Source organism: Nomascus leucogenys, chromosome 5 (assembly GCF_006542625.1).
Source record: "Nomascus leucogenys isolate Asia chromosome 5, Asia_NLE_v1, whole genome shotgun sequence".
Taxonomy (NCBI): domain Eukaryota; kingdom Metazoa; phylum Chordata; class Mammalia; order Primates; family Hylobatidae; genus Nomascus; species Nomascus leucogenys.
In genome coordinates, this window is record NC_044385.1 from 17,689,193 (window position 1) to 17,709,895 (window position 20,703).

Here is a 20,703-nt window from a genome sequence, read left to right on the forward strand (position 1 = left end):
CCTCCCAGGTTCAAGCAGTTCTTCTCCTCGGCCTCCCGAGTAGCTGGGACTACAGGCATGCACCACCACACCCAGCTAATTCTTGTATTTTTAGTAGAGACGGGGTTTCACCATATTGGCCAGGCTGGTCTCGAACTCCTGACCTCAGGTGATCTGCCTGCCTAGGCCTCCTAAAGTACTGGGATTACAGGCGTGAGCCACCACGCCTGGCCAAAGCCATCCTTTTCTTCCCAAAGGGGCGAGAGTGGGGATTAGTCCCACCTGTGGGGTGCTCAGCTGGCCTCCAGATCTGAATGAAGGCAGAGAGCGGGAGCAGCCCCCAGGACCTGCATCGCTAAGGCCCAGAGCTGCCGTCTTGCCTATGTGTGCGAGGTCATGTGATCCTCTTACCCGCTGTGGGGTGGTGGTTCCCACTTGATCAATAAGGAAACAGATGCAGAGAGGTTGTGTGTCCTGAATTCTCAGGCCGTCTCTTACCTGGGCCTCAGTAGGCCCACCTCCACTTGATTTCCTAGATGGCGTGGGCGTCCTCAGGGATGTGACCGAGAGGTGTGCCCACTGTGCTTTCACTCCTCATCCCGCGCATCCACTCAGGCCTCCCCATACACACAGGTGTCCCTGGCTGACCTAACCTTGTCACCAGGCATTAGCACGGGGACTGTTGCCATAGAGACCCAGTGCTTCCCACTGAACACAGAAAAGATGCTCCTCCCCTTGGGTGGGCCAAGGCCTCTCCCCTCCCCTTTGTTATCCAACGGTCAACAGGTTTAAGAGGTAAACTTGCTGTATACGAGGCTCCAAGGACACAGAACACACCAACCGTGACCTCTGCCTTCACACTTTAGCTGGGGTCAGGGGACAGGCCACATAAGCAGACCAAAAATGAGCATGAGTGGCCGATGGGACAGCTGTGAACTGTGCTAAACCCAAGGAGAGGCACCGAGTCGGGGCTGAGATGAAGAAGCTGGCCTGGGGGTCAGGAGGGTCCCCCAGAAGGTGATGCTTCATGAAGCTGGAGCCCAAAGAGAGCTTCCTTCCAGGAGGATCAGGCCTTGAGGTGGGAAAGAGCTTGCCACGGTCCAGGTCTGACACAGGCTTCCCCGGCAAGCCTCCACGACTGTCTGTCATCCAGGCCAGAGGCAGGGACAGCTGTGGATGGAGGCAACGGGCCTGACTCGGCCGCCCTATAATCCATTCCTCGTGCCCTGCACACCTGTAGGGAAACTTAGTGCAGAGCATGGAGGTGAAGGAGCCGGTAGAGGAAGCTAAATCCCAGCCAGGTCTCACCTGACTTGGGGAACAGCCATCAGATCCTCCCCCGACCCCTCGTGCAGCAGAGCGAGCCTGCTGAAGTTGCAAGAGCATGGTCACGTGGTGCTCACAGCCCTTCACTGGCTTCCCGCTCCCTTGGGCAAGAGCCCTGTGACAGCGACCAGACCCTCACACCCCGCTGATGCCTCCAGCCCCACCCACTCCCCTTCCTGCTCAGTTGCACTAAATTCAAGGCAGTCTGTCTGGCCACAGGACATTTGCATGAGATGCTCTCACTGCTGGAAATGCCCTGCAACTCCCCACTGGGGCTGATGGCTTTTCACCAGTCACCCTTTCAAGCCCATCTCAGACAGGGCCTTCAGGAAGCCTTCAGGATCCTGCCTCCCCTGAGGCCTGGGTTTGGGGCCCCTCTTGTGGGCACAGCTGTCCTCCGAGACTGGGTCCCAGCTCCTGCTGCCTGCTCCTCTTACTACCCAGTCAGCTCCTGGGGAGGGAATATCGAGTCTTACTCCTTTCAACTTTCAGGATCAAATGTCCATTGAACGAGTGGTTTCCCTAATTGCCCTTGTGTTACAATCCCCTTTATAAATTGATCATCTCCTTTTCTAGTCACTGCTGAGAAGAGGGAATCTGTTTCCTCTCTTGGGAACAGGGATAGAGGGGATCCCTTTGTGGGACTGGGCATTACCAAGCCACTATACATGCTGTCGTGGGTCTGAGGGAGTGGGGAACCCAGGTAGGTGGTGTGATGGGGGCCTTGACATGAATGGCCTGGTGCGGCGGGGGAAGGAAAGGACATGGCAGTATGAGTTTTGTCTGGCAATGCACCATCAGCACGCACAACCCTTCATCCTAGCCCAGACCGAGGCACACCCAAGCAGCACCTCCTCTTCCTCCTCTCGGTCTCCCCCATCTCCTCCTTCCCAATTCCATTCTGCCTTTGCTTTTTTTTTTTTTTTTTTTAACCCACATAGGTTCTCCCTTCCCCTTCAGAGTTACTGTAGCTATGCATTTTCATCCTGCGTTATCCCCCACAACACATGAGCACTGTGGAGGTGGAGGGAAGTTTTGTGTTTGGAAGAGGGAGGAGGTGATGGGAAGACTGAAGTGATCCCGTGACTTCAGTCATATGTAGGTGCCATGTGTAGGAGAGCCACGTAGAAGGGACAGAAGGGCTGCTGCTAATAACCGCAGCAGGTGCACTCAGGCTGGCCTGGGAGGAAGGCCTCCCCAACTGTGAGTCACTTAGAGTGGATGCCCTTGGGCTGCATCCTTCCAATTCTGAGGTCCTGTTTCCTCAGTTGCCAAATGGGATGATGCCTCACGTAGATGTTGTGAGGATTACATGGGTAATATCTAGGAAGCTCTCATAAACGGATCCGAGTCTTATCTTGGCTGGGGGTGCTGCCCATGCCAGGGCCATATTGTTCAATGGGGGTGCTGCCCATGCCAGGGCCATATTGTTAAATCATGTTGTTGATAAGGACTGACTGTATTAGTCCGTTCTCATGCTGCTATGAAGAAATACCTGAGACTGGATAATTTATAAAGAAAAGAGGTTTAATTAACTCACAGTTCCGCATGGTTGGGAAGACCTCAGGAAACTTACAATCATGGCAGAAGGGGAAGAAAGGCACCTTCTTCACAGAGCAGAAGGAAGGAGAAGTGCAAGCAGGGGAAATGCCAGATGATTATAAAACCATCACATCTCGTGAGATTCACTCACTATCACAAGAACAGCATGGGGGACCCGCCCCCATGATCCAGTCACCTCCCATGAGGTCCCTCCTCAACACATGGGGATTACAATTCAAGATGAGATTTGGGTGGGGACACAGAGCCAGACCATATCACTGATTCCTGAATAGCACTTCTTTCCTTCCTTCCCTCCTTCCCTCCACAGGTCACAATGATTCACCTGTGCCAGGACTTCTCAGATCCCAGTAATCTCAGCAACTCAAAGAGGCCGTAGAGAATGCTTGTAAATCAAAACCAAATGGTTAAGAGGGAGCCGGCTGCTTCCCAGTTCTTTCATGAAGCAGCTGGCCCAGGCCAGGGGTTCCATGTGAATTCATTTTGAAATGGACTGGGGGGCAAAATTACTTTAAACATAACTTTAAGCAGAGAAAATTCCATTCTGCTTCGTCAGCATGATGTAGCAATTAAAATGCTGGTTTTCCTCCTCTTTGAGCACTATCCTTGAATAATTGATGGCTACACCCACCGGAGGCTGCAAGACTGTGCTGAAATAAAATGATTTTCATTAGGAATAGGTGTGGAGCTTCAGGCTACACCTGCGGAATCCGCCCTCGTTCTTCCTGGCCTCATCATCATGCCAGCCAGGGCCTCTTCCTCCAAGACTTGTTTGATGCCCAAAAAACGGTTGGTGAAAGTGACGTATGTGGTGCCACTTTGCCCTCCAGGCCTCTGTTGCTTCTGTAAAATGCAGACAGTTAGAATCTTCCTTGGAAAGCCCTCAGCCTGGCTGTCAATGAATTTCTGTTGATGATATCTCGGTAAAAGTTACCAAGCCTCAGGAACCTCCCTTAGGGCCAGGCACCAGTCGAGGTGCATTATTCACATGATCTTATTTATTTCACGCTGCATGACAACCTTTCAAAGTAGGTATTTGTGTCCATTTTTACAAGAAAACTAGAGCTAGGAGGGATTAAGAAATTCCTCCAAGACTGTGCAGTTAGCTAGAAGTAAATTTAGGGTGTCAGAGCCCCAAATCCATCAATCTGATTCTAAAACTTGGGCTGTCTCATGCACATTATCTCTTAATTTTTCTGCAGAAACTTGTTTTTCAGAAACTGTCTAAATCAGTAATAAAGGAAGATTGGAGAGAGTCATGATTAAAATCTGAAGAATGAGAACAACTTTTGTTAGAAATCGATATACAGGCCAGGCACGGTGGCTCAAACCTGTAATCCCAGCACTTTGGGAGGCCAAGGCGGGCCAATCTCTTGAGGGAGGTCAGAAGTTCGAGACCAGCCTGGCCAGAGATAGGCAAAACCCCGTCTCTACTAAAAATACAAAAATTGGCCAAGCGTGGTGGCGGACATCTGTAATCCCAGCTACTCAAGAGGCTGAGGCAGGAGAATCGCTTGAACCCGAAAGGTTGAGGTTTCAGTGAGCTGAGATTGCACCACTGCACTCTAGCCTGGGCGACAGACTCCATCTCAAAAAAAAAAAAAAAAAAAAAAAAGAAGAAAAGAAAAATCGATATACAGATGCAATAGAAGCAAATTTTGTCTCCCACAAATCTCTACATACATGTACTTAGTGTATCTTAGGTTACTACATAGAATTGTAAGCCATAGCTCTTTAAAAATATATGTGCATACACACACACACAGAGTCATGCTTCACTTAATGACAGGGATACATTCTGAGAAATGCATCATTAGGTAATTTTGTTGTGCAGACATCATGCAGTATACTTATACAAACCTACATGGCACAGCCTCCTACACACCTAGGCTATACGGCATAGCCTATGGCTCCTAGACTACAAACCTGTGCAGCATGTGACTGTACTGAACACAGTACAATAGGCAAGTGTAACGTAATGGTAAGTATTTGTGCATCCAAACATATCTAAACATAGAAAAGGTACAGGAAAAATACAGTGTTATAATTATATGGGACCACCATCCTATATGTGGTTCATTATTGACTGAAACATCCTGGTGTGTGTGTGTGTGTGTGTGTGTGTGTGTGTGTGTATTCAAAGGGCTGCATTAGTCAAAAATTGTGAGGTTTTATCCTATATGTGAAATTATATGAATAAGCCCCTTCAGATTTAGTCCCGTCACCATAACGTGACTACATAGGGAATGCTTAATGAAAATTGCTTTTTCCTAGGTGGAATTTTTCAAGCCCCAAGTGGTGAAAGCGTTTTACTTACAAAACCGCCTCAACTTACCAGAAAACCAAAGCCAGAAAGCCGTAGCCATGCCCCTGTGTTAGAAACTCCACGTATCTTTGCGTCTCCTCCCTCCACTTATGTGTCCTTTTCTCTTCAGATCAGTATTTACCGAATGTGCCAGATTTGTAAGAACTTGCATTCTGCCCCCCATTCCCAGGGAAAGAGTGGGGTCTGCAGGGGAGGGAGGAGCCCCGTGTGATGGCATGGCAGGAGACAGGAGGGGCTGTGCACTGCTGTCTGCGGGGAGTGCTGGAGTGCCTTTTGTTTTTAAATATATATACATATATATATAAACATTTATACATTGATATATTTGTAATGTCTGTATTTATTTTTAAATGTATGTATGTGTATGTGTGTATGCTTGTGTATATATGTATGTATGCATGTGTATATATGTATGTGTATATATGTATGTATATGCATGCTTTCTTCCTTGTACAGAGAAGTACCCCAGACTGGCAGACAGTGCTGTTAATTTATACGTATAAATATGCATATTTTAATTTTAAAACTTACATGTTGATGTGTACATTTATACGATATATATCTAAACATATACATTTATGTGTGTGTACATCTCTAGTTAAGACTCGGCTTGTGCCCCGAGTGTGTGAAACTCCCCAGGCCGACACCCTGTGCCACACGGGTTCTGGAGAGCAGGGATTCCACACAGCTGTGCCCCCCGAGGGCTGTCCTCTGGTCTGGTGTGGAGATGCAGGCTGCACCTTGCACTCCAGGTGTCAGGGCTGTTCGTTCCCATGGTGTCTGGGAGGAGCTGTGCTCCCACACACAGAGAGCAGGAGAGCTGGCTGTTTTGGAGCAAAGGGGCATGCAAAAGCTATGGGAGCCGGCACTGTCAGGTAGTTGCAGCAGCTTCTGGAAGGTTGGAGGGGAAGGCGGTAGCACTGGAGGCAGCGGGGGCACTTGGGCAGGGACCCAGGGATTGGAAGTGCAGCCATTCTCGTGTTGAGTGAGGGTGTGGCGGCCGTCCTAAGGAACGCTCCACCTGTGTTTGGGTTTCAGGTCCCACCCGAAAGATGCCCCCCAGCGCCAGTGCCGTGGACTTCTTCCAGCTCTTTGTCCCAGACAACGTCCTCAAGAACATGGTGGTTCAGACAAACATGTATGCCAAGAAGTTCCAGGAGCGGTTTGGGAGCGACGGAGCCTGGGTGGAGGTGACGCTGACGGAGATGAAGGCGTTCCTAGGCTACATGATCTCCACCAGCATCTCCCACTGCGAGTCCGTCCTCAGCATCTGGAGCGGAGGCTTCTACAGCAACCGCAGCCTTGCTCTCGTCATGAGCCAGGCCCGCTTCGAGAAGATCCTCAAGTACTTCCACGTCGTGGCCTTCCGCTCCAGCCAGACCACGCACGGGCTCTACAAGGTCCAGCCCTTCCTTGACTCGCTGCAGAACAGCTTCGACTCTGCCTTCAGGCCTTCCCAAACCCAGGTGAGGCCCGCACAGGACGTAAGAGCTCGGCCAGTTGTCCTCGCTCTCTCAGCCTAGCCTTGTCTGTTGGCAGGGCTTCGGGGTGTCCTTCCTGCCCTGCCTGCCCTCTGAGTTCACTTCAAGGTCACCTCTGCTATTCTTCCAATAATCCAAATGAGATCGGAGGGGAGTAATAATAATAGCTCCAGCCCTCAGACAAGTCAGAATTCAGTCTTTTGCTCTGAGAGGCAGTCTTTCTCCTCATTTCTCCCCATCCTTCCTTTCCTTTAATTATACTTTCCAAATGATATTTTGCTCAGGTGAATATTAATTTTATTGTCATATTCTCTGAGTATGACCTCACCTATTGGTGAAGAAAGGAGGCTAGAAGCCTCCTGGGTGGCAGAGGGAGTGAGCCTGGAATTAGGACCATTCTTCGGATCATCGGGGGTTACTTATGCCCACACAGAGCAGAGTCAGAGCCATTGGATTAGGGTTTGGCAGAGCTCCAGGCATCACTGGTCTGATTCCCTAATACCTTCCCCAACCAATTCCAGAAAAAAAGGTTCTGCCTACTCTCGGCTCCCGAGCCCCTCCCTGCCTTCCGCTGGTATCCACTTGCACCTGGCCCCGGGGAGATAGAACGCCAGAGTCTTCCTCAAAACGTGCCCTGCTGGTCTAGCAAACCAATGAGGTGGCTAATTTCTAGAGATGTCTCTAACCCAAACCAGGAAGTTCTTGGTCCATGTGAGCCCCATTCCCTTTGACTTGGTCTGCGTGGCAACAGAAGTTCAGTTCAATTTTATGTATATATTTAAAGACCCATTGCACATCTCTCTGTCCTGTGCTGCTTCTAAGGCTCTTCTAAATCTCCAATTCTTGTTGACATTCTCCTGTAAGTCCTCTCTCTAACTCTCTATAGTGTGCCTTCCCCGCACACAGCTGAAAATCACAGGGTTTTTGTGGGGAAGACAGTGCCCTATTTCGTGTCTGTGGGAGCCTTACATTCTCTCTGGATCGTTCTCCCCACTGTCTGGTGAACATGTCAGGCTCGTTATGATTTCCGAGGGTTTGCAGCGTGCCTTCTGGCCCTTGGAACGCCTTGCCTTCTTCTCTCTGCTTTGCAAATGCATCCAGTCTCCAGGGCCAGTGTAAGGCCCACAGTCCCATGTGGATTCCCTGTTGTCTGAATTCCCCCCACTATTGATGGGGCAGCCAGAAGCCACTGCGCCTCATCCTCCAGTGTGTCATTTACCTTCCTAACAAGAAGTGGAGACTTTTGAGGACATGAGCCCTGCCCTGTAACAGGCCCTGTGGTACCAAGGACGGGCCTGAGCACATTATCTTTTCTTTCACTAAATACTTGCTTGGTTGAAAATGAAGCAAATGAGACACAGTTGCCTGGATGCAAGGGAAAAATAAACAGCACATTCAGACCATGCTGGGGTCAAACATTTGGAGAGGTGCTGCAGAAGGCTCTGTGCTCACTGTGCCTAACTATCTCTCAAGAGGTATCTGCAATGTAAGTCCAGGGTGAGTGCCCAGCCTCTCTGGCACACTGTAGCGCATACTAGGAATTCTGAGATTTGTGGGCTCGCCTTTCTGCAGCTCCCAGGTACAAGTGCCCTGAGGGGAGGCCCAGCAGCATTGCTGAGCCTGGCTGGGTGGGCAGTGGCTGGACTGCAGGTGGACAAGTAGGCAGATGTCCAAGGGAGCAACTCTGCCCTCCTTAGCACATGGCTCAGATGGGCAATACCGGGGTACCAGGAACAGGGAGAGCCTAGAAGGATGATCGTGTTATTCTGCCGCTCACTTCTTGTATTTGCTTCCAGGTGATGAGGCTTGCAGAAGCAAGGCCTGAGATGAGGCTCAATCCGGGGAAGGGCTCTCAGATCATATTTGGGGCTTTTTCCCCTTTACTTTTGCCTTCACTTTTCCACCTCTTCCTCCTCTCTCTCCTCCAGCTCATTCTCTTCTCTTTCTATTACTTTGTATTTCATTTTTATTTTACTATGTTTGGGAAATTACATTTTCTTCTTGCTATGTTTTCTACTCAGTGCCCGTATGTGGCAGTGAGGATCCCAGCAGGACACAGCTGCTGAGCTCTATCTAGAAGGGCAGCCGAAGAGATGTTGATGCAGGGACTGTTGCTAGGGGTGTGATCAGCGTTAAGGGAGACCCGAAGGGAGCAGAGAAGGCTGTAGCCCAGGGAGAGGCCTCAGGGCAGGCGGGCAGAGCTTTACCTTGAAGAAGCAGATCTATGGCCACTCCTTGGAGCCATATATTTATTATATGTTGTATTTATTATGCCATTTATTTTATGAATACAATACATATATTGTATTTATTATGCCATTTATTTATTATGCCATTTCTTTTTTCTTTATTGTCTTATCATTGGTAAAAGTTATATAATCATGTTATCAAAAAGTGAATAGATGAAATAAGTTCGAAATAAGTTTAAGGGGCTGATCATAGGTCCCTTCCCTGACTCGCTTGCTCTCTGGCCTCTTGCTGATGACTCCCACTTGGCTGAACAAGCCAGAAACTAGGGGCAAAGAAGCTGGGTGGGGTAGTTTATAAGAAGCTGACCTCCAGGCCTCAGTGCAGGGTCTGCAGGGTGGAAAGTGACCCTGGGGGGCAAACAGAGAACACCCAGCACACTCCATCGTACAGCCTGGGGCATGTGGTCCAGGAGAGTCAAAGGGTCCGACTGGTGCCACGCAGCCTGTTGCACCAGCTCTGTGTCAGTAGGTGTAGAGCAAGGTAAGTCAAAGGAGATGAAGCCATAACCGCAGAGTACGGTTGGGTGTTTACTATGACCAGAACCTCATGCTTCCTGGGGCTTCCTGTACGTCACCTGTGCCCCTCCATTCCCTGGAGCAGCAGCCTGCCCCATCTGCTGAGGATGCCCTGGGCTTTCTAGTTGGGGTGGGCCTGGCTCTCCCAGGGGCTTGCAGGCCTTGCCGGTCCCTGGGTTGCCAGCATCGGCCCGCCCTGCATTTATGCTCTTCTCAGAGATACATCTGCCACTTAAAGAAGGAAGAGGGTTCTTCTCCCGATGCTTGATTGGAGAAGCTGGAGGCTCTAAAGGAGGCTTGGATTCCCAGCTTTCCTGCTCTGTGAAAATCCCTGTTGGACCCTGGAACATTCAGCTCACAGAGAGGCAATGATTTACTTGTAAGCCTCAGGGCTTTCTTGGAGGGTCATCGTCTCTGCCTGCAGACACCAGTTGGAACAGTTCTTTTCCCGTTGCCCTCATCAGGTGTGTGTGTGGATGGATTTGCTGCAGATTCCCAGGAATCACTCTGCACCCGTCCCTTACACCATCCTTCAGGGCTGCACTCCAAACACACAGTACACTCACCTCACACACTCAGCTCACTCGCACCCTCCAGCCTGCAGTCTTGGGAGCCTTTTTATTCCAGCAGCTGTGACCCTTTGGTACGAGTTTGGTCTTAGAGTCTTCAGAGGATTCCCAGAATGTAGCAATAACCAAAGCAGCTGGGGTGTGTGTGTGTGTGTGTGTGTGTGTGTGTGTTTCTACACAAATACAAAATGGGGAGACACAGCATCTCCTCAAAACTGGAGCCAGATTAATTACAGAAATATTTTCAGGGAGGGATTATGCAAATCAATAAATGGATGTTTTGTCTTTCCCCTACCATACATACCACGCTCCACACCTCAAAACGAGCTTGTCAAGCACAGGAGGAGGCTCAGGAGATACAGTTGTGTAACAGAGAAATGCTGACCCATGTGTAGCCTGGAGGAGAAGCAGTGGTTTTTCTGGCAGGCAAAGTTTTTGGAGCTTTGGGGAGCATGCTGTTCCATGCTGCATTTAGTAATGACATATTCATAATTCATTTAATGATGATAGAAAAGGAAAAAGATAATTGAGGGTCAGAAATTCTTGCTGGCCCTTTTGCTTTAATGAGGCATGTGATTAAATATAAATTTGCAACTGATCATATGTTCAATGCAAGTGGAACAGAGGTGCACTTTCCTTCTGAAGAGAATGAGAGAGGGCAATTTTCATTTGCTGTGGCCTCAGAGGACAGAGTAGGATGCACGTCTTCGGCAAGGATCATTGGGTGGGGAAAGGACAGGCAGAGGGCTTTTTTATGCCATCTGTTCCCTTCTCCATCCCCTCCCATTCTCGCACTGTGTGAGGGACTTGTCCGTTGCACTTGAATAGTTCCAAATGGGGCTTTGAATGTGTTATGAGCTACGAAGAGCCAGCGAGTGCAAGAAGCCAGGGTGAGGGCCAGGGGAGACGTTGCAGCCAGGCCAGCCTCCCAGCCTTCCCCTTCACAAGACAGGGGAGACCACATGTGATGTCCCCATGTGTCCATTAGTAGAAACGCTGAGGAGGCAGATATGCACTGCTAAGACTGAACAGTGCAGGGCTGTCACTTTTCGAAAATTGAATGCAAGGTAACCTTGCATTCAATTTGCATTCAACCTCAGCCCACCTTCCATTACTAGAAGAATGGAAGGCTATTGTCCACATCACACGTGGTATCATCCTCCGTTCCGTCCTTGGAAGATCTTTTTCTGCCATCACCTGGGAGCTTGTTGGGAATGCACAGTCTCGGGCCCGGCCTCACTGAATCACAATCCACATTTTAGCAGGATCTTCAGGTGACTAATTTGTTCAAACTTTTTCTGTAAATAGCCAGATGGTAAGTATTTAGACTTTGTATGGGTGTGGTCGCTCTTGCGTGTTGTCAGTTCTGATATTGTAGCCCCAAAGCAGCCACAGACAATATTTAAATGAGTGAGCATGGCAGTGTTCCAATAAAACTTTATTTACAAAAACAGACATGGGCCAGACTAGGCAGTACTTTGCTGACCCCTGATCTAGGGCATCGAGTAGAGTTCTGGGAATCATTGCCTGCACTCTTCATTTCAGTTCCCTACAGATGCACACTCTAATTCATAATTAAGCTTGAGATGGGATCAGGGAGGGAAGTGTAGCATGTTCCTGAAATTTATCCTAAAGCCTCCTAAAAGAGCTTTACCTTGAAGAAGCAGATTTATGGCCACTCCTTGGAGCCTATTTTTATTATGCCATTTCTTTTTTCTTTATCGTCTTATCATTGGAAAAAGTCATATAATCATGTTATCAAAAAGTTGAAATAGATGAAATAAGTTTTAAAATTGCCTTGGGAATCTTGTCAGAAAGGACGTGACAACCTAGAGGAGAACCAGAGGCTGTGTGTTGCAACAGGCCAACAGGGAACTGGGTCATTTGATGAATGATTTGTAAAAAGAGGAGGTTCAGCCTGGAAGAAGGAGGTTGTGGGCTAACACGAGGGCTGTCTTGAAAATCCAAAAAAAAAATAGCATGTTTTTCTTTGTTTCTCACTGGACAGAAGTCACATCCCTAGGTTTAAGTTAAATATAGGTAAATTGTGGATCAGTGAAAGACTTTTTTAGCAATTGGAACTTTCCAGGAGTGGAAGGGGCTTCCGTGAAAAGAAGTGGGTGCCCATCATCAGGCATGTCCAGCCAGAGGACACAGGACCCGTGCCAGAGATCCCTCAACCAAGTGAGAATTGGGACAAGGGACCTAAGGCCAATAATAATAAAAATTCCATTGATGAAATATCTACTCTGTATCAGGGCCAGTGCTAACTATTTTGCATGAATCTTACTGAACCCTTTCTTACTGCACCCTTTCTGGAAACAGTAGTATAGATATTGATACTACCCTCCTATAGATAAGAAGGGTCAGGATCAGAGAGGTAAAGTAACTTAGTTAAGGTCACAGAGCTGCTCAAAGGCAGAGGCTGAATTTGAGCTCCAATCTGATGAGCCCTCAAGCTCATGCTGCCTTCCGTGAGAGCCTCCGCTTTTTTCCTCCTGGCAGGTGCTACATGAACCCCTGATTGACGAGGATCCTGTATTCATTGCCACATGCACAGAGCGGGAGCTGCGAAAGAGGAAAAAGCGGAAATTCAGCCTCTGGGTCAGACAATGTTCTTCCACTGGCTTCATCATCCAGGTGAGCCCTGGGCTGAGCCCGGGGAGGGTTGGCGAAGAGCATCGGGGAAGAAAATCGGGGGGACTTGGGCTCATCTGGCACCCAAGAACTTGTTCACGTACTCTTTTCACTGTGTGTCCAAGTCACCCAGATGCTCCTGCAGAGGCCAGGACTGGGCTGCCCCCTCCTCACTGAGGCAGCGGGTAGCCAGCCCTGGAGAGGCTGCTGCCACACCTGGCCCCGTTCCCTGCACATTCTTCCTCCAGACTTAAGCCCATCTGGGTAAATGACTCATAAAGGCTCAGGCCCTAGCAATGTTGGCTAGAAGTGTCACCCAAACAGTGGGTCATACGAGGTTTCTACCATCTCCCTGGAGGCTGTCCCTCAAGACTTTTGGACTTGTGGCTTTGAAACTTAAGGCTGTCCCAGAAGGCCTCCCCACTCCCACCAGGTATCTGCCCAACCTTCCTGTTTCCAGGATGCCTTCTTCACAGACCACCACCAACAGCCCGCTGGTGAAATTATGAATAGCCTTCAACAGGAGCACGTGCCCGAGTCATAGGCCCTTGGAGCCAGCTTGGCCAACATGGCTGCATGTTTCACAAGAGGTGCCTGAGCTCTGCTTTTTGTGATGATACTCCCAGGAAAAGCATCCAAGGTTGAGCTGCCAGGAGCAGTAGGGTACACAAAGGGAGATGGTGGGGACAGATAAACACCAGAATGTGGCTCCTAAGTGACATCTCCCTGCCTAGTCTAGTTTTTCATGCGTGCTGCGCAGCGACACCTTCTCTCATCAGACAGGCAGGCCAGCCCTGTGGTGACAGCTGACCGCACGCTCACTTGCTGCCCTCACTTAACCGCATCTCCAGGCCCCAAGGCACAGGGTTTTTGCGCTTCCATCTTTCCCTGAACTACAGCAGGATTCGTAGAAAGATTCCGCCAAACATCTCCTCCCCACATCCACTCCAGAACCACAGTGGGGAAAGTGCACTTGCTCTGGGAAAATGTCTTCCCTCCAAAGCACCATCTGCACTCCTTCTGAGCTGGGGTCAGGATCTCCAGCCAGACTCTGGGGCTCTTCTTGTGCATAGGCATGGTTTGGGGTCTTGCCAGACTGGACCTATCCCAGAGCAGAATTCCCTCACTCCTGGAGGTGCAGCCTCAGCTCCTTGTCCCCTCACATTCTCCAGAGTCCTCTGCCATCTCTATAGTGCCTTTTGTGATGATACTTCCACAGGTACAGGTGCATTGGGTTCATTTTATATAAACCTTCCCAAGGGACATTCATTTATTCTTTCAGTAAATATTTAGTGGGCACCTGCTACCTGCACACGTTGTGCCAGGCACTGGGATATGTAAACATGGTCCCGCCATCCTTGAGATCTGCCTAAGTAGCTTTTTTTTTTTTTGAGACAGGGTCTGACTCTGTCACCCAGGCTGAAGTAAAGCAGCATGATCATAGTTTACTTCACCCTCAACCTCCCAGGCTCAAGTGATCCAGTCACCTCAGCCTCTCAAGTAGCTGGGAGCATGGATGTGTGACACCATTCCTGGCTAATTTATTTTTATTTTCATTTTGGTAGAGATGGAGTCTCACTGTGTTGCCCAGGCTGATCTTGAACTCATGGGCTCAAGTGATCATCCCACCTCAGCCTACCAAAATGCTGGGATTACAGGCAAAAGCCACCATACCGGCCCTGTGTAGCTTTGGAATAAATGTTTACATGCGGATCCTGTGTGCATCTGGCACCACTTCCTTCTCCCTCTACAGTTAGTGAGGAGCTAGAAATCACATCTGTCACCAGGCAAGGCCACAGATCTCTCTCTCTCAGTTCAGATTCGTTCCCAATTTTATAAAATCTATAAAACCCACATCTATAATATAAGAAGTTTGGGTTGGTACCTTGAAGTTTCCTTTCATTTCTAAAACTCTTGATTCTAGGAGGTTTTGCAGCAGCGTGAAAGTTTGTTTTTAGAAGCCAGAATTGAAGCTGACAACTCCCAGTCAAAAGCAGTGTAGCTTCCACCATTGCCGGGGCAGCCCTCAAAATGTGCTCAGAAATGCAGAGCCAAGGAGGCAATTAATTACCCTTCAGTTTCAGGCTGTGCTGTGACAGGACTGGCGTGAGAGCTTTCTCAGCCCCCGCAGTCCCTCTCTTTGTTCTTAGGTCCAACTGAAGGTGCCTGTGGCAGGCACAGAGCAGGGAAAGGACATCTCTGCCTGTGAGGAGCCAGGAGATGCAGAGGAGGAGCCACATGGCCCAGGGACAGTTGTTTTTTAGTGTACCACCCCTTTTCTTGGTTTTCCAGATGCTAATCTTGGTTTGACAGCTTTTGAAGGTCAGTAGCCTGGGCAAGCACAGCCCTGGGGCAGAGCAATACCTTACACCGTTAGAGCTTTCACGCCGCAGTTCCCTGATCCTCCCCACAGCCTTGTAAGACATAGAGAGCAGGCAGTATTGATCCTATTTCTTACATGAGGTGGCTTTGGCTCACAGGGGTTACCTGCCAGACAGCTGGTCAGCACAGAGCTGGCTTCTCCCCTGGGCCTCAACCTGCCTCTTCCCTTGTCCATCGCCAAGGCATCAGCAGCCCCTGCTCTTGTATTTACCTCCCACGTGAACTAGCTGCTCAGTCATTGCTCTGGAATATGGAGTTGTCATCTAGAAACTAAAGAGATGGGATCAGGTAACCAGTGAGGTCCCTTCTACTGCCAGTCTATGACTCTCTTCTTTGTAAATGTCATATGTAGGGTTCTGTACACAGGACATTTTCTTCATTGTAGTTCCTCAGATGCATTGAGCTCTCCTGAGCGGAGAAGCTCAGTTGCAGCTGGCCGTATTAAGGGTCCTCTCCCGTTGTGCTGTGCCGCTCGTTAGCATAGCATCTGCCCCACGCCCTCCTGTTTCTGAGGTTGGCTTTGGCCCGTAGGATGCAGGCAGCTGTGGTATGTGAAAAGATTTGAAGGGGCAAGTGCATACCTCTCCTTTTTTGGCTTCTCTGCCCTGGCCGTGAGAAAATGACCAGGATGGATCACCTGAGTCCTGAAAACCTGGGAGCTTAGTAAAGGTTTATTATATGGCACATTGATTTTGTAGTTGTTTGAGACTCACTGTAATTGACCCAGGAGCCTATCAGGTCTGCACAGCTGACCAGATAACTTTCTTCCAGCCACTATCTACTGTGGACCGAGATAAGGTGTTGAAGGGATGGTGGAGGTCCAGGTGTGTTCCAGGAGAGCCCAAATTATGCATAGACATTGTTGCCCCAGCTTTGTACAAAAAAAAATTAGCCGGGCATGGTGGCACTTGCCTGTAATCCCAGCTACTTGGGAGGCTGAGGCAAGAGAATTGCTTGAACCTGGGAGGCGGAGGTTGCAGTGAGCCAAGATCGCGCCACTGTACTCCAGCCTGGGCAACAAGAGTGGAAATCCATCTCAAAAAAAAAAAAAAAAAGAAAAGAAAATGAAAATGATTGCTGTGCCCTGAGAAAAAGGGAATTCTGCCAGCAGAGGGCCTTTGGGCTTCAGCAGCCGCTTGTCCCTGGGCGCCCAGCCTGCTGGGCTTCCCTGATTTGGGGCTTGCCAGCCTCTGTAATTTGCATGAGCCAGTTCCTTAAAATAAGTACCTCTGCCTCTTCCTCCCACTCTCCCACTCTCCCGCCTTCCATCTTCCATAGATAATTGTGTTTTTACACTCACACTAGTGCTTCTGTGTCTCGGGAGAATCCTGGTTACCACAGGGGGTTTCCTCTGGCCCACCTGGTTTATTCAGGCCTGTTTGCTTCTCTGATTCTCACTGCTGTTGACCACCTGGGAGTCTGAACTAGATGGCTGGGGCAATGCTTTCTTCAGTGTTGCTTTTCTAGATCCTAAGAATACTTATTTATTTTTATTTTATTTATTTATTTATTGGTAAGAGTTGGACAGGTCCCTGTTTTCAAGAAGTTTTACAATAAAGAGTTGGGAAGATAAGACCTGCACCAATGCAAATCTAGGCATGGACTGTTTGGTTAACCATACCACCATAGAGTGAGCTTCATGCTTGGCCCCTCAGAACTAGAGATAGAGGGAGCCCTCACTGCCTCTCCAGTAGGAGAGATGGACAAGTTAAAAATATTCATCGACCTAGCGTGGCAAGTGCAATACTGGAGGTGTGTCTGTACATCGCAGGGCTACAGGAAGGCACCTGTAGGGGTAAGAAACACCCCCAGAGGCATATACAGTAGGGTATGTGGTGTGGCAAAGAAGAGAGTAGCCATGAGCTCTTGCCACAGGCCAAGCAGCAAGACACCCAACGTTTTAACAGCAGCACTTAAGACAAGAGTAAGCAGGCAGGGAATTATTTATAAGGTAGGGCTCAGGAAATCTTGCGATATGCTTGCTCCTTGGGTCCAGAATGCTGGGTATATATGAGGCCACAGCCAACGCCTTCTTTTTTGGCTTTCCCACTGCTATTTACCCACTGCTAGATACCATGGTGCACTTAAGACAGCATGCAGAAGCTCCTCAACTTATAATGGGGTTATGTCCCTGTGATAAACCCCTAGTAAGTTGAAAATATCTTGTCAGGTTAAGCACAGTGGCCCACACCTGTAATCCCAGCACTTTGGGAAGCCAAGGTAGGCAGATCACTTGAGCCCAGGAGTTCAAGACCAGCCTGGGCAACATGGCAAAACCCTGTCTCCACAAAAAATATAAAATAGCTGAGTGTGGTCGCACACATCTGTAGACCCAGCTAGTTGGGTAGCTGAGGAGGAAGGTTCCCTTGAGCCTGGGAGGTCAAGGCTACAGTGAGCCAAGATTGCACCACTGCACTCCAGCCTGGGTGTCAGAGCGAGACCCTGTCTCAAAAAACAGAAAATATCTTAAGTCAAAAATGCATTTAAAGCTGGGTGCAGTGGCGAGTTCCTGTAGTATCAGCAATGTAGGAGGCTGAGGATGGAGACCACTTGAGGCCAGGAGTTTGAGACCAGCCTGGACAACATAGTGAGACCCTGCCTCTAAAAACAGTGCATTTAATATACCTAACCTACCAAAGAGCATAGTTTAGCCTAGTCTACTTTAAACATGCCAGGAACACTTACATTAGCCTGCAGCTGGGCAAAATTAGCACAAAGCCTCTTTTATAATAAAGTGTTGAATATTTCATGGTTGTTTACCCTCGTGATCGCCTGGCTGACTGGGAGCTGCAGCTCACTGCCACCACCCAGCTTTGCACAGCATATCACTAGCCGAGGAAAAGGTCAAAATTTGAGGGAGTTTCTACTGAATGCCTATTGCTTTCACATGATCATGAAGTCAAAAAATCGTAAGTCAAACCAGTGTAAATTGGAGACTGTCTGTATTTATTCTCTGTCACAGGTCTGCTAAGGACTAACCTAGACCCCAAAACACCCTCCACCCCTACTCTGTTTGCAGAGGGCGTGTAAGCATGGGAGCTAGCCAAGGTTCCCCTCCTCTCCCCTCATCTGCAGGCTCCTCTGTGAGCCAAGGAGGAGAAAAAGGAGAGATTTATATAGATGAGGAATCTTCCAGTATAGGGGAAAGCCACCTAATTGAGCGATTGGAGTTCCTCGATCCAAGATGCTGAGGCTGCTCATCCTGGAAGCCTGTGCCCTCTCTGTGGGTGGAAAGAAAACTCTCCAGCAGTTCTCTGCAGAGACTGCTGTTCAGGCTCCACAATGTCAAAAAGATCAAGGATCCAGTGGGAAAAATTGGCCAACAGGTTAATGTTCTATTGACCTTTAGTGATTAATGGAGCCCCAAGATTCTTTGGAGGAGAAATAAAAAAGGTCCACTATATTTTTTTTTAATGGTATAGTCTAAAAGAGCAGATTTCTCCTGTTGGAACGCGTTGGGCCAGGCACCTGCCTCTGCAGCATGAGACCAACGTTCCCAGCGAGGGATGTTGACAGATGGACGAACACTGAGGAGGGGCTGAGGAGCAGATGCCTGAGAAGTGTCCTGAGTGGCGTCCTGAGTGGGCTTGGAGGGACGTAGGGAGGTGTCACCTTAAGAAGACAGGACAGACCGTCTTCAGAGGGCTGGGTTGCTGTCATGTCAGGGAGGCAATTCTGGATGACAGCCCTGCTCAGTGGAGGCAGGGCTTCAGGTTCACGCTGGGCATTGACATACTCTGGAAGGAGATGGGCTTTAGAAGCCAGAATTCAAGGTGGTAACCCCCAAGCAAAAGGAGCCCTGCTTCCTACCCCCTGTACACATCATGGAATCTGCCCAGGCAGAGTCCTCATGATACTGTGAATGAGGTCCGTGTGCCCCGTGCTGCTAAGCTTGCTGACCTGGAAGCCACTTCCCTCCCTCAGTCTCATCTGTGGATTCTGGCAGCTGCTTCTGGCGTTCAGGAAAGAATGACGAACATTTACAGAGTGTGTGTTGTGGGCCAGGCTCTGTGCTTAAGCACTTCACATGCAGGATTCATTTTTTCTCCACAAGGGCCTTATGGGGCAAGTAATGTCACTGCCACTGTTTCTCGGTAAGGAAACTGAGGCACAGAGAGATTTGCTGCCTTGCCTAAAATTACATCTGTAAAGCAGTAGACCTGGGATTAAACCCAGCCATTCTGGCTCTAGATCCCACCTTCTTAACCACTAGGCTATGTTGACTCCCCCAAGGAGAGAACTTTTCCCAAGTTAGACAAAAAGCCAAGTATCTTTTATCCAACTCGATTGTTGGTAGGACAGTGGTCTAGCATCCACGTCACTAATTTCCCATATTTTGAGACATACTATTTATGTTGAAAGAATTTAAGGAATGTGCACTAAAGCATTTTTTTTCCTTATTTGACTCAATCTTTTAACATACTAAGTGAAATATTTTGCTCTTGACCTATAACTAATTGAATTGGCTCTAAAAGTGAGGGCCACCGTGGAATTAATTGGCTAGAGTGAATTTTGCTTGTGGATTCAGAAGCTGGGCAGGGCAGGGCATGTGTCCAGTTGTTTAACTGTGCAGTGAGGAGGATGCTGGCATGAGATCCTGTCCAGGTTGGATGCGGTGAGTTGAGGATGGGATTGGCTGAGGTAGAAGACATAACCGTGGACCTCTTTGTGTCCTTGAGCAAGTAGCTGAGAACGACCTTCTTTCTCCATCTTTTGAATGAAGTTAATCCACCCATACCTCTTTACTGTATAGGACTTCAAAGATGACAATAAAGTATTTATTAAGTGCTCAGGTAAGTGCACCAGGTACTGTGTGGATCAGATTCAACCCTCTCCCTAAAGAACTTAGAATCTTCAACTGCACAGACATGAGTGTGTACAGAGAGCCCACATGCTGATACGTATCCCTCCTCCAACCTGTCATTTTGAAAGAACCACCTCAGGTTTTGAGCTTTGGGATGAGATGAAGGCAAGGCTCACACAGGGGTCAGTGATGCTGAAGGTGCAGCCAGAGAGGAGAAGGACCAAGAACAGACTCAGCACATGAGCTCTTTCTGAGCATGGTCACGGTGAGAGGCCTGAGAGAGAAACTGGGCAATAAGAGATGAAAGTCATCAGTACGTTGATGGCTTAGAGACTTTGCTGGAAGCCCCAGCTAATACACAGAGATGGCACAAGCAGCATTGTCCAGCAGGACTCTCTGCAATGATGGAAATGTTTCATATCTGTGCTCTCCATGATGGCAGTTGCTAGCCTCATGTGACTGTTGACTATTTGCATTGTGACCAGTGTGGCCACGGGACTGAATTTTTCATTTTAGTTAATTTAAAGGTAAATGAAAACAGCCGTATGTGGCTGAAGGCAGCCACATTGGGAGCACAGTTACAGAGCTTTGCTATATTAAAAAATCACTTCTATGTGCACAATTTTCACTTAAAGACAATGGCCTCGCAAGGTGCATATGGCGGTGTTATCCTAACAGATAAAGAAAGCAAGGCTCAGAGCAATTAAGTAACTTGTCCAAAACCCACAAGCCAGTGAATGACAGAGCCCGTGCCCATGTATCCCGGCACTCACCCTCCCTGCCTCAGTTCCTCTCATGACAAGTGACTGTCATTTACAATTCACAGCTCTCTCAAGTGGCTGTCCCGTGCAGATGTCCCAGGTGACAGCCGCAC

General features: G+C 48.8%; 1 protein-coding gene across 1 annotated transcript in view; it reads left to right on the top strand.

Moving 5' to 3' along the window:
* PGBD5 (piggyBac transposable element derived 5) overlaps positions 1-20,703 on the top strand; it is a 105,059-nt gene that overhangs the window by 61,661 nt on the left and 22,695 nt on the right. Inside the window, exons 2-3 of the mRNA XM_030812713.1 lie at positions 6,230-6,657; positions 12,512-12,646. Of these exons, the coding sequence (XP_030668573.1) occupies positions 6,230-6,657; positions 12,512-12,646 (563 nt within the window). The remainder of the gene's footprint in view (positions 1-6,229; positions 6,658-12,511; positions 12,647-20,703) is intronic.